The sequence below is a fragment of the Bos indicus x Bos taurus genome, chromosome 23 (assembly GCF_003369695.1).
Source record: "Bos indicus x Bos taurus breed Angus x Brahman F1 hybrid chromosome 23, Bos_hybrid_MaternalHap_v2.0, whole genome shotgun sequence".
In the NCBI taxonomy this organism is placed as follows: Eukaryota; Metazoa; Chordata; class Mammalia; order Artiodactyla; family Bovidae; genus Bos; species Bos indicus x Bos taurus.
Genome location: NC_040098.1, coordinates 35,933,216 through 35,950,704, shown reverse-complemented (window position 1 = coordinate 35,950,704; position 17,489 = coordinate 35,933,216). Strand labels below are relative to the sequence as shown.

General features: G+C 39.4%; 1 protein-coding gene and 1 non-coding gene across 2 annotated transcripts; one reads left to right on the top strand and one right to left on the bottom strand.

Moving 5' to 3' along the window:
• The first annotated feature begins 3,760 nt into the window (after positions 1–3,760).
• LOC113881914 (chorionic somatomammotropin hormone 2-like) lies at positions 3,761–16,714 on the top strand. The gene is made up of 5 exons (XM_027525039.1): positions 3,761–3,977; positions 11,406–11,587; positions 13,483–13,590; positions 15,566–15,745; positions 16,374–16,714. Exons 1-5 carry the CDS (start codon positions 3,803–3,805, stop codon positions 16,563–16,565), a joined length of 837 nt encoding a protein of 278 aa, XP_027380840.1. The 5' UTR covers positions 3,761–3,802; the 3' UTR covers positions 16,566–16,714.
• On the bottom strand, positions 8,884–8,992 carry LOC113882362. Its single transcript, XR_003508370.1, has one exon. It is a non-coding gene; the product is annotated as a U6 spliceosomal RNA (small nuclear RNA).
• Positions 16,715–17,489: the final 775 nt, after the last annotated feature.

The following is a 17,489-nucleotide window of genomic DNA, read 5'->3' as shown; positions in this document are numbered from 1 at the left end:
TAGAGATTTCTCCCAGTATATACCCAGGGGATTGCAGAGTTTTGAAAGATACAGATAAAAAACTGACAAGATAAAAAATTGTTATATTTAGGGGGAAAATTGTCTATTCTGGAAAAAATAGCATGCATTTTGTATAATGTATTTGAATATATAAAACTCAGTTACCTATCCATACATCAAACACATTACATAAATACAAATAATCACATTTACAATTGCATCAAAAAATAAAATACTTAAATAAATTAAAGCAAGGTGTTGAAAGATCTATGGAGGAAACAGTCAAGACACTCATGAAGGAAATGTTTAAAACAGACAAAAGGAGCATATTTCATATTTATTGACTGGAAGAATTAATATTGTTAATACATCCATTCTACCCACTACATATTCACTGCAGTCTCTTTCAAAATGTCAAAATTTTTCACAAAGCAAACAAAAAAATTCTACAACTTGTATAAAACTGTTGTTGTTGTTCAGTTGCCAGGTCATGTCTGACTCTTACTGACGCCATAGACTGCAGTGCACCAGACTTCCCTGTCCCTTACCATCTCCTAGAATTTGCCCAAGTTCATGCCTTTTGAATTGGTGATGCCATTCAACCAATTCTCATCCTCTGTCAGCCTCTTTTTCTTCTGCCTTCAGTCTTTCCCAGCATCAGGGTCTTTTCCAATGAGTTAGCTATTCACATTAGGTGGCCAATGTATTGGAGCTTCAGCATCAGTCCTTCTGAAGAGTATATGGGGTTGATTTCCTTTATGGTTGACTGGTTTTGATCTCCTTGGTGCCCCAGGGACTCTCAAGAGTCTTCTACAACACCGTAGTTCAAAAACATCAGTTCTTCAGCACTCTGCCTTCTTTACTGTCTGTCCAGCTCTAACATGTGTACGTGACTAATGGAAAGAGCATAGCCTTCACTATACAGAACTCTGCCGGCTAAGTGATGTCTTTGCTTTTAACACACTGTCTAGGTTTGTCAGAGCTTTCCTGCCAAGAAGCAATTGTCTTCTAATTTCATGTCTGCAGTCACCATCCACAGTGATTTTAGAGCCCAGGAAATGGAAGTCTGTCACTGCTTCCACCTTTTCCCCTTCTATTTGCTTGTAAGTGATGGGACCAGATGTAATGATCTTAGCTTTTTTGATATTGAGTTTTAAGCCAGCTTTTTCACTCTCCTCTTTCACCCTCATCAGAGGCTCTTAAGTTCCTCTTTGCTTTCTGCCATTAATGTGGTATCATTCACATATCTGAGGTTGTTGGTGTTTCTCCCAGCAATCTTGATTCCAGCCTTTAGGACACATCCAGTCCAACATTTCGCATGACATGCTCTGCATACAAGTGAAATCAGCTGCTAAGTCACTTCAGTCGTGTCCAACTCTGTGTGACCCCATAGACGGCAGCCCACTAGGCTCCCCCATCCCTGGGATTCTCCAGGCAAGAACACTGGAGTGGGTTGTCATTTCCTTCCCCAATTCATGAAAGTGAAAAGTGAAAGTGAAGTCGCTCAGGATGACAATATTCAGCCTTGACGGACTCCTTCACCAATTTTGAACCAGTTTATTTTTCCTTGTCTGCTTCTACCTGTTGCGTTTTGAACTGCATACAAGTTTCTCAGAAGACAGGTAAGGTTCGTCTGGTATTCCCATCTCATTAAGAATTTTCCACTGTGTTGTGATCCACACAGTTTGGTGAGATCAATGAAGCAGATGATTTTCTGGAATTCCCTTGCTTTCTCTATGTTCCAGCAAATGTTGCCAATTTGATCTCTGGTTCCTCTGCCTTTTCTAAAGTCAGCTTGAACATCTGGAAATTCTAGGTTCACACAATGTTGAAGCCTAGCCTGGAAGATTTTGATCATAACCTTACTAGCACTGGAGATGAGTGCACCTGTTCAGTGGCTTGAGCATTCTTTAACAGTGCCCTTCTTGGGAACTGGGATGAGGATTGACCTTTTCCAGTCCTCTGGTCACTGCTGGCTCTTCCAAATTTTCTGAGATATTAAGTGGACCACTTTAATAGCACCATCTTTCAGGATTTTAAATAGCTTTGCTGGAATTCTATCACCTCCACTAGCTTTGTTGGCAGCAGTGCTTTTTAAGACCCACTGGAGTCCACATTCCTGAATTTCTGGCTCTGAGTGAGAAACTACACCATTGTGATTATCTGGGTCATTAAGATATGTTTTTGTATAGTTCTTCTGTGTACTTTTTCCATCTCTTCTTGGTCTATTTTGCTGTATTAAATCACAAAGCACCAAAGATAAAAGTGATCTTGACAAAGAAGAACAAAGTTAGAGACTAGGGTTGCTGATTTCAAATTGTATTAGAAAGCTATAGAAATCAAAACAGAATGCTTTGCTTCTGGCATGAAAATAGACACATAGATCAACAGAGCAGAATAGCGAAGCCAGAAAGAAACACACACGTATATTGTTGGTTAGCTTATGAAAAAGGAGCTAAGACTATCCAGTGGGGAAAGGACAAGCTTGTCAAAAATGGCACTGGGGAAACTGGATAGTCCAGTGAAATAATGGAACAGTACCCCTGTCTTTACCATGCATAAAAATGGATTAAAAATTAGAACATAAGACTTTAAGCAATTAAACTCTTAGAAGAAGACACTGCGGTAATCGTCTTGCCATCGGTGTCTGCAATGAGGTTTTGGGTTTCACACCAAAAGCAAAGGCAACAACTGCAAAACAAGTGGATCCACATCAGACTCCAAAGAAAGGAACGTCAGTAAAATCAAATGGCAATTTACAGATCGACAGAAGATATTCCAAATCATGTATTTGATAAGGGCTTAATATCCAAAACTACATGGGACATACAACTCAAGGACAAAAACCCCAAATAATCAAATTTTTAGTGGAGCATAAGAATAGTAAGACTTTCAATAAATCTGAAGATTAGACTATAGATGAGAGACACAGCAAGGTTTTCCTTCTAGAACAATAAAAGCCTGTGCCTTCCTGCATTACTTTCTTTATCTCAACTCACTTATTTGACAGTTACAATTCAATGTGTACATTCTTCAGTCAATAGCAATCACTCCACAGTGAGCCATAATATGTACTAAGAACAGCCCCACCAGGGGAAAATTATCAAATATTTGAATCCTTACTAATGAGGCATATCCAAAGGAAGGTGATTTCCAGAGTTTACCACTACACTGTTTTCTATATTTCATTTCAAAATCGAGCCTCCTAGTAAGGGAAATGAGTTAAGAGACCTCAATAATATATAGATAGAAAATCAGTTTTAAATGGGAGCATTAATGGATTATAACTTGGGGTTATTTATGACTACTGTTGTAACTGTAGTCCTTTTGGATCTCTACTGCATCCATTAATAATTAATTAAAATATTGATACAAACACAGGGATACATACTACTAAAGTTATAGCGAATAGAGAAAGACATAGAATACATTAGGCAAGAAGTGAAAGTACGGGAAGTCAGCAATGGTAGTAAAGGGCAGTACTGCCTTGAAAGGAAGGAAGGTTTTCAAAGTTTCTTGAAACACCAAGATCGTGCCAGCTGTCAGGAATTAGCTTAATTTGTAAACCAGAAACTCTACCAGAAGAAATTTAAGTTCATAAAAACATTACGATACTAAAACCTAAAATTTAGACAGAGAATAGTATAGGGTCCGGTATATAGACATTCAAAGTTCTCCACTGATTAGTACATCAGGCACTCAAGGACCACCCTCACTGAAGTCTTTCTCTATTGCTCAACCTACAGGTACCAGCATGGAGAAAGAGACAGCTCTAATCCACAGGCAGTTGAACCCTACTTTTATGGCCTCATGGCTTTCCTTAAGAAGCATTCAATGCAGTGCATGTCCTCCATCCCATCCCATCAGGCTGACTCCCCACGGTCAGCAGGCATCCTCACCCTGGGATCATTCCACAGTCCCCATGGCTCCAGCTCCCAGCTTCCGTGGACACCAGTGGACTTACAACCCTATCCGAGGTATGAGAGGCTGCAGCATGGCTTGTCTATGTGGTTCTCACTCCGTTCAGACTGTCACATTAGTGAGTTCACTCCCCAACTGCTTTAAATGCCTCCCTCGTCCCAGTGGACGGCCATGGACACGGGGATCTATCCCCTGTGCTTCAGCTCCCTCTCCCCCAGGTTCAGGCTGGTCCCACTTGCTCTCCTCCTTCTTTCCCCTTCCTCCTTGTCCCTTCTTTCCTTTGTCCTACCAAGTTCTGCATGGACCGGATATTCCTTCTCAGTAGTCAGGGAGTCCTGCCAGGATTCACCTGGTCTTCTGTGAGAACTGCTGCGTCTTTAGACGTTCTTGATGCATCAGTGGAGAGAGGTGTACCCCACTTCCACCTACCCCTCCGTCATCTTGTCCACCCCCATTTGTGCATGGATTAGAAATGAGTTTCCCTTTCTATTAAGTAACATTATCATTACCACACACACATTTAACTTTTGCTTTTTGAGGAGAACACAGGTAAGTCCCACTCTCTTCAGTTCAGTCAGTCATTCAGTCGTGTCCCACTCTGTGTGACCCCAGGGGCTGTAGCACACCAGGCTTCCCTGTACATCCCGACTCCCAGAGCTTGTTCAATCTCATGATTAGATCATGAAGCTCAAACTTAGATCCTCACCTAATTAATTTTTTATACATGAAAATATGCAACCTTTAAAAAACTCTCCCAATTTTCCTCTTCTCTGGCAATCATTTGGCAGATCATTTTTCTACTCTGAAATCTTTTTTTTTTTTTTTTTGAAACTCCTTATAGTTGAGATTCTATGGTATTTGTCTTTCTCTGACTTAGTTTACTTAGTGTAATGCCCTCCAGTTTCATCCATGTTGCCACAAATGGAAGGATTTCTTTCCAATTCTAATGGCTAAATATTACTTACCTATATAGGTCACACGCAGAAGGCAATGGCACTTCACTCCAGTACTTTTGCCTGGAATATCCCATGGATGCAGGAGCCTGGTAGGCTGCAGTCCATGGGGTTGCTAAGAGTCAGACACGACTCAGCGACTTCACTTTCACTTTTCACTTTAATGCATTGGGAACAGCAATGGCAACCCACTCCAGTGTTCTTGCCTGGAGAATCCCAGGGACAGGGGAGCCTGGTGGGCTGCCGTCTATGGGTCGCACAGGGTTGGACACAACTGAAGTGACTTAGTAGTAGTAGTATATATGTCACATCAGATAGTTTTAATCCATTCACCTGTTGAAAGATTGTTGTTTCTATAACAAGACTACTGTGAATAATGCTGCAATGAACATGGGAATACAGATCTCTCGTTGAGACAATGATTTCATTTGCTTTGACTATATGTCCAGGGTTCAGGATGGGGAACACATGTATACCTGTGGTGGATTCATTTTGATATTTGGCGAAACTAATACAATTATGTAAAGTTTAAAAAAAAAAAAAAAGAAGAAGTGGGATAATGCATCACGTAAACATTCTCTTTTAAATTTCTTGAATAACCTCCACAGTATGTGTTCATGGGAGTTGCACCAGTATACATCCCTACCAACAGTGCATAAGCACTCCTTTTTCTCCTCATCCTCAATAACATTTGTCATTTCTTACACTTTTGGTACTAACCTTTCAAACAGGTATGAGGAGATATCCCTTGTGCTTTTGATCTGCATTTCTTTTGATTACTAGTGATACTGAGCATCTTGTCATATACCTCTTGATCATCTATATGTCTTATTTGTGAGAAAATGTCTATTCTTTAAAGATGGAGCATACATTATGTTTACTATATTCCAATATACGAAACTCAGTTGCCTACCTATATATCAACAGTGAACTATCAGAAAGTGGAATAAAGAAAACAATCCCATTTGCTATTGCATCAAAAAAGATAAAACACTTAGAAATAAACAAGCAAGGTGCTGAAAGATTTTATGCAAAACCTTTAAGACATTGATAAGAGAAATTTAAAAAGAGTTAAAGATACGTAAAGTTAGGTTGTCTATAGAATGTGTTTCTTGAGGTCGGATTTGTATTACCATGAACTTCCCTCTTAGAACTGCTTGTGTTGCATCCTCTAGGCTTTTGATCATCATGTTTTCATTGTTCTTTGTTTCTAGGAATGTGTTGATTTCCCTTATGTCTTCAGTAAACTGAAGAAATTCACTATTTAGAAATGTGTTGTTTAATCACCATGTGTTTGTGTTCTTTAAAGTTCTTTTTTCCCTATAATTGATATCTCATATCATAGTGCTCTTGCCTTGAAAATCCCATGGATGTAGGACCTCCTGGGCTACAGTCCATGGGGTTGCTAAGAGTCGGACACGACTGAGCGACTTCACTTTCACTTTTCACTTTCATGCATTGGAGAAGGAAATGGCAACCCACTCCAGTGTTCTTGCCTGGAGAATCCCAGGGACAGGGGAGCCTGGTGGGCTGCCGTCTATGGGCTCGCACAGAGTCGGACACGACTGAAGCGACTTAGCAACAGTAGCAGTAGCAGTATCATAGTGTTGTGGTCAGAGAAAATTCTTGATATAATTTCAATTTACTTAAATTTATTGAGGTTTGATTTGGGGCCCAAGATGAGGAGAATGTTCCATGTGCACTTGAGAAGAAAGTGTATTCTTCTGCGTTTGGATGGAATGTGTTGAAGATATCAGTTAGTTCTGTTTGCTCTAATATTTCCTTCTAGGTTTATGTTTCCTTATATTTTCTGTTCTGATGATCTGTCCACTGGTGTAGGTGTGGGGTTAACATGCCTACTATTATTGTGTTATGCTCAATTTCCCCTTTTGTGTCAGTTAGTGTTTACCTTATGTATTGAGGTGCCCTTATGCAGGGTACATAAATAGTTAAAATTGTTATGTCTTTTTCTTGGACTGATCCCTTGATCATTTGGTAGTGTCCTTCTTAATCTCTTATAATAGTTTTGATTTTAAGGTTTGTTTTTTTCTGATACGAGAATTGCCAATCTGGCTTTCTTTTGATTTCCATTTGCATGGAATATCTTTTTCCATCCACTTACTTTCAGTCTGTATGTGTCTGTAGGATTGAAGTAGGTCTCTGGTAGACAGCATATATATGGATCTTGTTTTTGTATCCATTCAGCCAGTCTGAGTCTTTTGGTAAGAATGGAAGAAGATAATAGCAAATAAAACAACTGATAAAGGATTGCTTTCCAAAATACAAGCAGCTCAAACAACTCAGTCATCAAAAGCAAAGGCAAGAACTGCAAAAATAAACCAGTGAGACCACATCAAACTCAAAACCTTCTGCATAGTAAAAGAAGCCATCAGTAAAATGAAATGACAACCTATGGAATGAAAAAAAAAATATTTGCAAATCACATATTTGGAAAGGGCTTTGTATCCAAGTATATATAAGAGACTTATGCAACTCAGTATGAAAAGAAATCAAACAACCCAAATTATTAAATGAGCAAAGGAAGAGTAAGTGTTTTGAAAAATATGATGAGTAGACTGTAGATGACAGTTCTTCCTTCCAGAAAAAAAAGCCTGTGTCTTCCTGGCATTGCTTTCTTTATCTCCAATCACCTGTTTGGTGATGCAGTTCACAGAATACATCCTTTACCCAATAGCAATCACCCTACACTGAGCTATATGTGCTCAGAATAGCCTTATTAACTATAACAAACTAATAATTACATACTTAATCTTGAGGCATCTAAAATCCAAGGTGATTTTCAGAATTTTCCACTCCACTGTTTCCTACATTCTATTTCAAAATTGAAGCACCTTGTATGGAAAAATGAGTAGGGGACCTCAGTAATACATGCATAGAAAGTCATTTAAAACTGGGAGCATTACTGGATTACATTTTTGGGGAATGTATTATTACTAATACTATTCCCATTTTATTGCCTTTAATTCTCTGCTATACTAGTGGATATTGATTTAAAATAGTAATAACAATACACAGCCCATAATGCTCACGGTACACTAGATTGAGAAAGACAAAGCTTATGAGGCAGGAAGGGAAATCACAGAAAATTAGCAATGGTATCAAAACGAACTGCAGTATTGCCTAGAAAGAAAGCAGAGTTCTCTAATTGTTTGGAGACAACACGAACAAGCCAGATGTGAGCCAACCATCTTAAGCTGTGTACCAGAAACTGCACCAGAAGGAAAATGAAGTTCATAAAACATGCTGATACTAAACGCCAAAATCCAGACAGTAAGAGAATAGGGTAGTGTTTATGTAGATGCTGAAAACTAGTCAGAAAGGTAGACATGGAAGCAAATACACTAATGAGCATCAGAAAGATCAAAGCACAAAAGGGTCTGAAAAAGAAATCATCAAGGGACTTGGTAGTCTGATCAAAAGAATAAGAAAATCAAGTTGGAAAACCAAAATATAAAGACTTGTGCACATGATAGACCCAGAGAATGCTCAGCAGAGAAAATTTTGGTCTTAGTGACCAGCAAACAGAAGCCTCCAGCATCAGGAACAAAAACCTTGGACAGGACTCACGACTGTGCGCTTCTGGGAACAGCCTCAGTTTCAAAGTTTGGGCACTTCACCACCTAAAAGCGAACGCAGACAAGGATTATAGCCTGCTATGACACTGAATCAAGACAACAGTGTTTGTGAGTTTACTTTTCTCATTCAACTATAAAGTTAATGAATCACTAACCAATGATAACTGACATCATCAGTTTAGAGTCAGATCCTCTTTAGTCATACAATGGATATCTGAACCTGTTATATGATCCCCTATAACAGTTTTTAGAATTGAATTTCTTGATGTTTAATTGAAGGGGACTTGCTTTACAATACTGTACTGGTTTTGGCCAAACATCAGCATGAATCAGCCATAGGGATACCTTTGTCCCCATGCTCTTGAACCTCCTTGCCACCATCCTTCCCATCCCACCCCTCGAAGCTGTTACAGAAAAATATGGAAGCCTTAACAAATTTGTGTGTCATCCTTGGGCAGGGGTCATGCTAATCTTCTCAGTATTATTCCAAATTTTTAATATATGTGCTATGAAAGCAAACACATGTGTAACAATTGGGGGAATGTCATGGAAACATGTAGAATATCATATAGGAAACGAATCACCAGTCCAGGTTCGATACAGGATCCTTGGGTCTGGTGCACTGGGATGACCCTGAGGGATGGTACAGGGAGGGAGGTGGGAGGGGGGTTAGGGATCGGGAACACGTGTATGCCCGTGGTGGATTCATGTTGATGTGTGGCAGAACCAATAGAATATTGTACAGTAATTAACCTCCAATTAAAATCAATAAATTTAAATTAAAAAAATAAAAAAATAAGTATTTGAGATAAAATATTAAAAAAACAATTTAACAGAAAAAAAATCATATAGTTAGTCATCTACCAATGGATGATCAATTACATTAGGAATTAGGATATGCTGCTATATTTACCGCCTCTTATAAAATTGAATTTTATAAGGTCCAAAGTTTCATGAAGGAATTAAGCATATATTTATGCATAGCACATGTATACACGCACAGAAATATATGCACACAAATACATGTTATATAAGCTATTATCCTCCTGGCCTGTCACAATAAGATCTTTACTTGATGAGAAAGATGGTCCCAAATTACTCCAACTTATATGTCTTGTTTTTGAGGACAACTTCTTTTATTTTCCAGAGAAGGCAATGGCACCCCACTCCAGTACTCTTGCCTGGAAAATCCCATGGAAGGAGGGCCTGGTGGGCTGTAGTCCATGGGGTCAGTAAGAGTCGGACAGGACTGAGTGACTTCCCTTTCACTTTCTTTTATTTTCATCACCTAATTTTAAATATTCATTTTATTCTTAGATACCATGCCCATTTAAACTAACTAAGAGCAGAGAAAACCTAGTAAATGCTGATATCTTATCCTTCATTAAATTATCACTCTTCTGGTAAATTGGAAAAAGAATCATGTTCAGATCTCATTCAGGAGGATAAAATCTCTATTTTTTCAGTTCTTTGTCCAAACTCAATTCTTGCTCACTTTAGTCTTAAATTCTACTTACTTACAAAGGTCAGACAGGAAAAGTAATATTAAAATCATGCTTGCAAGAGTCTATGATTTATGCTTAGTTGGCCAAAGGTAGGGCCAGGAATAATTTCTGAAATATTACAATACATCATGGAAGCATGAAGGTCTAGTTCTACTGTCAAAGAGGAGATATTTTGGAGATGATTCAAAAACAAAGCCCCAGGGGTTGTCAGGATGTATTCCTGACCAGACAGGTAAATTTTGTCCTTAAAAAGTCAAAGTCAGGAAGAGGCAGGCCTTGTTTGCAGGGCTGATGACGTTGTCTTGGGTGCTGACCAGGTAATATTCTTGTGTTACCATTTGGAGATTTATTTGCTATTTTCTCCAAGAAACAAACGTAATGAGAAGAATAAAGATGGATAAGAGTAGAAGAGCTGCCAAGGTGCCAAGAAGAAGGGCTAGCCAAGAGAACCAGGCCCCCACACTGATAATTGTCAAAGACTGTAACAGTGAGTGTTTTATAGACAGAGCAGAACAAATGGATAAAACCAATGTTCTAGGGTCACTGCTGTTTTGCAGTCAAAGACAAAATATTTTTCTTCTTAAGCAGAGTCATCACAGCTCCTGATGTGGTCCTAATTACACACATGCAGACCGAGGGCCACAGGCATGTGTGATGTGACATCACGAAGTGAACAGATGAGTGTACTGGTGCCCGGTGACCTGCATCTGCTAATAATGGGACCTGGGGAAAATTACTTGCCCTCTCCAAGTCATCACATCTTTATTAACAGAACTTGATGATCATAGTGAAGATTAAGGTTTTCTCACAGGGTTCCTGTGAAACACAAATTTTGAGATGTTTTAAAGCTTTTGTGAAAGTATCAGAACATGCATGGGGTTACTAAGGTGAGAGAGCAGATCCAAGGTACAGTATCTTTTTCTCTCATTATTCTCTCTGTACTCAATAGTGGTGATCACGTGTTTACTCTTACCCCATTGTGATGGTAAACTACACAGATTAACTGGACTTTTCTTGTCATTTCAGTGTCTAAAATTCAAGCATTAGTCGATGTAGAGTAAAAAATCGCAAACTCCTAGAAGGCCTCGCTGCTCAGAATCTGCAGAGTCCCAACATTAAACTGTCTTAAAAGAATAGCCTAAACACTCTGGCTCAGAATTAAGTTCCAAATGTTTGCAGAGCACAGAAGTACTTCTGGGAGCAATTCAAAAATACATGGAATAACCTACTTCTCCAACTGTCTATCTGTGCAAATATCATCATCCATCTAAATTTACACAGAAGGTGCTCCTTCTTCCCCACCCCAGCTTCTACGGCAAGAACTCCTGGTCAGAGCCACAGGGAAAGAAAAGGCTTCCCTCCACAGGATGGGTTTGATGACCTCAGGTGACTAGATCATCTCAGAATGGCTCATGTTTTTATTTAAACAGGGTCCTGCCTGCTGCTGCTGCTGGTCGTGTCTAATCTGGTCCTGTGCCAAGGCAAATCATGCCTGTCCTGCAGTCCTGACGTGTTTGTCTCCTTACAGAAATCCCTTACAGACGTGTTTGTCTATGCCCTCAGCCTCTCCCACGACATCCATAACCTTTCCACAATAATGTTCAATGAGTTTGTAAGTACTCTGGTGTGGTGGTTTAGTTGGTAAATCATGTCCGACTCTTGCGACTCTGTGGACTGTAGCCTGCCAGGTTCCCAGAAGGAAACTTCGCCTAAGTGACAGGGCTATACTATCCTTTAAACAAGAAGGCTGCAATAACACCCTCTCTAGGTCAAAGAAGCCGTCAGTTCATAAGATGTTGAAATCGAAGAAAGGATCAGTTTTGTGAAATCTCAAAGATTCCTAAGAAGTGCAATAACTTTTTCAATTTCCTTTCATTCATTTTCTTTTTTAAATTTCCAAAATAAATGATTTTGTATTTATCAGCTAGGAATGCCATAAAATAATACAATACACTCAGTGGAATAAACAACAGAAATTTCTTTCCTCACAGTTCTGGGGGATAGTGTCCCAGATCAGGGTGCCAGCAAGGTGAGGTTCTGGTAAGAACTCTTTTTTCCCAGGCTGGCTTCTCTGTGACTCCTCCCAAAGCATGGGGCAGGGGGAAGAGAGAGAGAGGAAAAGACACAGAGACACAGAGTGAATTCTCTGGTGTTTCGCTTCATGGAAACGCTAAACCTATTGGATCAGTGTTCCACCTTAAGAGCTCATTTGACCTTAATGGGCTTCGCTGGTGGCTCAGATGATAAAGAATCTGTCTGCAATGTGAGAGACTTGGGTTCTATCCCTGGGTCTGGAAGATTCCCTGGAGACTGGAACGGCAAGCACTCCAGTATTCTTGCCTGAGAAATCCCATGGACAGAGGAATCTGGTGGGCTATAGACCATGGGATCCCCAAAAGTCAGAACCCTTTTCAAAACACAGCACTTTGGCAGTTAGGGCTCTAACACATGAAGAACACAGACTCAGCCCACAATACTACCTGACACAAAGCACTTTCAGGTGGGACTGGGGAAAAGGAAGCGTGTTGATTTTCTGGTCCTTCAGTGTCTCTCTGGGCTTTCTTCTCCAGGCTCAGAGTAAATAGCCAATAAATGAGAACTGCTCTGCAGTGAACTGGGTGGATGGAACATGTTAAACAAAGCAGATTCCTGGTCACAGAAATGAATACTTTGTAGTTTTTTTAAAGGTACAAATTATTGTTCTAAGATTTGCAGTGAATTGGTTTTGAGCTACAATAGAAGGGGTGTTTACAATTGGAAACAATTATTCTCTTTCGGAGGAAGGTATTTGAAAGTTGTATGTTAATTCTTTTAGGTCAATCAAGGAGCACACAGTAGAGCAGACAGCTAATAATAGGCGGAGCTAAAGTTTTCTATTAAATTCACGTAGTTCTTTTTTACTCATTAGCTTTTCTTTTATCCTCCATTTTGACTGTCTATTTTTTTCCAACTCTTCCAAGTAAACAAATATTAAATGGTTAAATAGAGGTGCATGCATGCATTCTAAGTCACTTCAGTTGTGTCCAATTTTTGACAACCCTTCTGACTGTAGCCCAGCAGGATCCTCTGTCCATAGGATTGGCCAGGCAAGAATACTGGAGTAGGCTGTTCTGCCCTCTCGCAAGGGATGCTCCTTACCTAGGATTCAAACCTCAGTCTTGTTATATCTCTTGCATTGGCAGGAATATTCTTTACCACTACCGCCCCCTGGGAAGCACCAAATATTGGTACGTATGTGCTATATTTGGTTCAAATAGCAAAAAAAAAAAAAAAAAAAAAAAAGATAATAATAAAACAGAGAAGGGAAAAGGTTAAATTTAGAAAAGTTATATGTAAAATCATTTTTATAGAGACAATATATAGAAAAGTAGGAAAAGAATGACTTTCAAATTTTGTGATGCCCCCCTGTTAAAAAAAATACACGTCTATCAAACATGTTAGTGTTCTGGTAATGGCTTCATCTACTGAATGCCCAACAACCCTAACTAATTGCCTGATCACTTTCAGGATGAAAAATATGCCCAGGGCAAACTGTACCATATCAATGCCACCAAGAGCTGCCACACCAATTCCTTCCATACTCCCGAAGAAGGAGATAAAGCCCAGCAGACGAACGTGAGTCTTTCACCTGGGTTTTTCACCAGATCAAATGACACAGTCTGTAGGTTACCAGACTTCAGATTATTAGAGGTTATGTTAACTGTATATGCAGAAAAAGGTGGAGGAACCATAAGCAATTGAAGAGAAACTATATTTTGCAGCTGATGAAGCATGAGGGAAATCAAGGGATGACTAAAGATCTGTAGTAGCAAGATAAATAACAGATCTATAAATTGTCCATGAAGATAACTTTAGTTCAACCAAAGCATTAGACACAGGATCGCAGCTATTATTTTGTATGAAAACAGGAAATGCATGGGAACTTCCATGTGTAAAACATAAGATTGCAAAATTCATGAATATGTAATAAACACACCCCAGTTTTGAGTACTCCCTGTTACTAGTGACTCCCTCTTGTAAATCCCATACTGCACCATCTGAGCCCTCGCATCTGCCTTTCAAGGCTCTCCTGATTCTGCTTCTACTTCTCTGACACTTCCTTCATTCATCATTCTCAACGGCTCCTCTGTCACCTTTTATTCTTAATTTGTAAGTCTCCCCCACAATGGCCTATAAAACATTGCTTTGCTTGTCATGGCGGCAACAATTGCCTCTGTTCAAAGGACAACACATTTTACATATCAAGCCTCAATCATTTATGGCAACTCCAAATTTTCACTGTTATAATCTCTTCTTTCTGATTTCCTGCATTATCCTTCCTCCTAACATTATTTAAATAGTTTCACATGCATCCCCCCTTAAAATTCTATCTTCTCTCTCTACAACCTTCTTAATGATACTAGCATTCTATTCCCCTGTTAAGCTCATTAATAATGAGGGTGAACAAGTAAAGGAAAAAGGACAAAGAGGAAGAAGAGGAGGGATTTTCAATAAGCTTAAATTTAAAGTTTATTTAGAGTTACTACATGGCCTTACGTTTCACTCAGCACTTTATGTGACAAGACTTCCCTGGTGGCTCAGATGGTAAAGTGTCTGTCTACAATGTGGGAGACCTGGGTTCAATCCCTGGGTCAGAAAGACTTCCTGGAGAAAGAAACGGCAACCCACTCCAGTACTCTTGCCTAGAAAATCCCATGGACAGAGGAGCTTGCTGCAGGCTACTGTCCATGGGGTTACAAAGAGTCGGGCACGACTGAGCGACTTCACTTTCACTTTATGTGCATTACTATATTTAATCCTATTCAGTTCTCTGTTATTTACCACTAAAACAGTTCATGGCTGTAAAGAAATCAAACATATTAACTAGAGATCTTCAGCCCCCGGGATTTTCAGGCTCAATTCTGCTAGTAGTAGTGAACTAGGGGGGACCCTCCACTGTGAATCCCACTGATGCTGTTACTAAAGACAACACTGTGCCATTTTCTGCCCAGACACTTGTCAACAAACAGACTGTTCTGATATCAGCAGGGGGCTGGTATTGGGATCAGCTGAGGAGAGAAGCCTGTTTAGGAAAATCATGTCTTTTCATTGTCTCTTTGATGTACTATCATAAAACAATTACCAATCAAAAATCAATACAAGTGACTCATCTGATTCATTAATACGAATGAATCACTGGGTGACAATGATGTGGGCACAGGTGGAATCCCTCTCTCCTGGGTCAGGCACTGCAGCACATACTGACTTGCCGTAAATACTTAGATTCTCTCATGGAAATATACAAACACAAAAGAACTCACTGAGTCGTGGTAGAATTTCAGAAGTAAAAAGAAAATTCTTCATGTTATAAATTAGAATGCATCAGAAGAATTAGTTCCTAAAATAACCTAGATGTTTAAAAATTCAGCAAAGTGTGAAGTAATAGCTTACATTTTATCCTTTTGCAACTTTTACTACCTTCAAAAATCTCTGCATGCACATAGGAATAACCAAAAGTTTTTTAGGTCAGCTGCTCTGAGCAAAGATCACATGTTACCAAAACCACTGAATTATGATTTTTTTAATGAGACCGTTTCTTCTGGTTGCTTAGAATGAAGACCTTATTAAGTGGACACTCGTGTTACTGTACTGCTGGAATAATCCTCTGTATTATCTAGTCCCGGAGATTCAGAGTATGAAAAATCTGTCAGAGGCTGTCGTATCAAGTGCCGAAGAGATTGAGAACATGTCAGAGAAACTTGAATCATTAATAGAGACTCATTTCGGGAAGGTGAGCATCCTGCAGAGGGCTTTCTTGCTTTGTTCATGAATGAAAGAGGTGACCACTGTAATGCATAAGGAGTTTGGAAATATCTCATTTTGTAAGAAAAAGGTTCATGACTTCTATATGCTAGATGGCTACTACATAAACCAGGAGCCTAGACATTCAGAGTGATAGATTCTACTGTAAAGGAGTCAGAATTTCACCGCAATTTTTGACATGTGCAGCCTTCGCTGCATTGCACACAATTCCACCAAAAGCTTGCCTCTTCCTGGGCACTGGTGGTTGTAATGTTTTCAAGAGTAACAGTACTAGAGAACAGAATTTCCAAGATCAGCATTTTTCTAAAGTAACCCCGACATCTGCTATTGAAGTTCCACTTGTCTTCTTTCTTTGTTCTCCTCAAATCAAAGGATGAGAGTGGGAAGGAAGAAAAGAGAAAGTTAAAACTAAACTTGAGTTCCATTTCTACTTTTTAGATTTCTAATAGTTTTCTCAGAGGCTGGCTCCAAAATCCATATCTGGAGAGCTTTATATTCATATGTTTTCCCCAAATCTTTATTTGATAATTAGAAGAAAAAAAGATAAGCACATACTAATAAAACACATAAGAAGTCATTATCATTTCGGTATTCAGATTATTTTTCCAGTCTTGAAGACGATACACGAGGCTCGCATTCCCTGGTCAAGATACTCATCCATGAAGTTCAGCAATGAAGATAGGCGTATTTCTGAATATTATAACCTGTTCTACTGCCTACGCAGGGATTCACATAAAGTTGACATGTACATCAACATCCTGGAGTGCCGAACCCGCAAAACATGCTAAATTCACATCCATCTTATCCAGCTCTGAGATGGTCATAATCATCTATCCCATAGCGAGCTACTTGAAATTTAGAGCTTTTTAATGCATGCTCTGTAATGTGTCTCCTCTTAAAAAAATAAACACAGACACTGTAGAGATGTCAAATCTAAGAGGGCAATTTGTTAACATTTCTTATCTTCATTTAAGAGTAAATCAAAAGAAAATCCACCCCTACAATTGAGAGAATGAAGCTCCTATTTAAATTAGTCACAAATAGCAGAAGCTGGCATTAGAAAGAAGACCATTAAGAGATTCCGTAAGAATCAAGGCCAATTATTCTGGGTCAAGTTATTCGAATCAAAGAATTAGACAATTGTTCATGGTTCTGGTCATGCTACCAAGAAGGCTGAATTCTCAGGATTCTTTATGAAAGCCAGCCACGACTTTCAGCCAACTATCACAGTGTTACACCAGACAAGATAAGTGCTTTGCACTTTTGTGTAAATAGCATGAGGTTTCCTGAACTGTCTAAAGATTGTTAGGATGCTGTCTTAGTCCTTCTGGGATGTTATAACAAAATATGACAGGCTTAAAAACAATGGAAATGGATTTCCACAGCGGGGTCATGCAGGGTCCTTTCTGGTCACACACTACTTACTGTATCCTCACACGGGGGAGGGTTCGGGGGGTCTGAGTGTCTCTTATATATAAAAGCACTCATCTCATTGAAGAGGGTCCATCCTTACAACTCCATCACCTCACAAAGGCCCCACCTAGGGGTAACATAACCATGAGAATCAGGATTTCATCATATGAAATTTCTGGGGGACACAAAGCTTGAGACCATAGCAGACATAAAGGTGAACTGCTCCATCCTCCTGCAGTGGCTGTCATCACCCACACTCCACTGATCCTCATTTCCTGCATCACCTTGCAGCCATTCCA

Coding starts and splice junctions, on each gene's coding strand:
- LOC113881914 (XM_027525039.1), top strand. CDS start 3,803: ATGGCCTCATGGCTTTCCTTAAGAAGCATTCAATGCAGTGCATGTCCT. Junction 13,591..15,565: donor ATAAAGCCCAGCAGACGAAC/GTGAGTCTTTCA, acceptor CTGGTTGCTTAG/AATGAAGACCTTATTAAGTG. Junction 15,746..16,373: donor TAGAGACTCATTTCGGGAAG/GTGAGCATCCTG, acceptor TTCGGTATTCAG/ATTATTTTTCCAGTCTTGAA.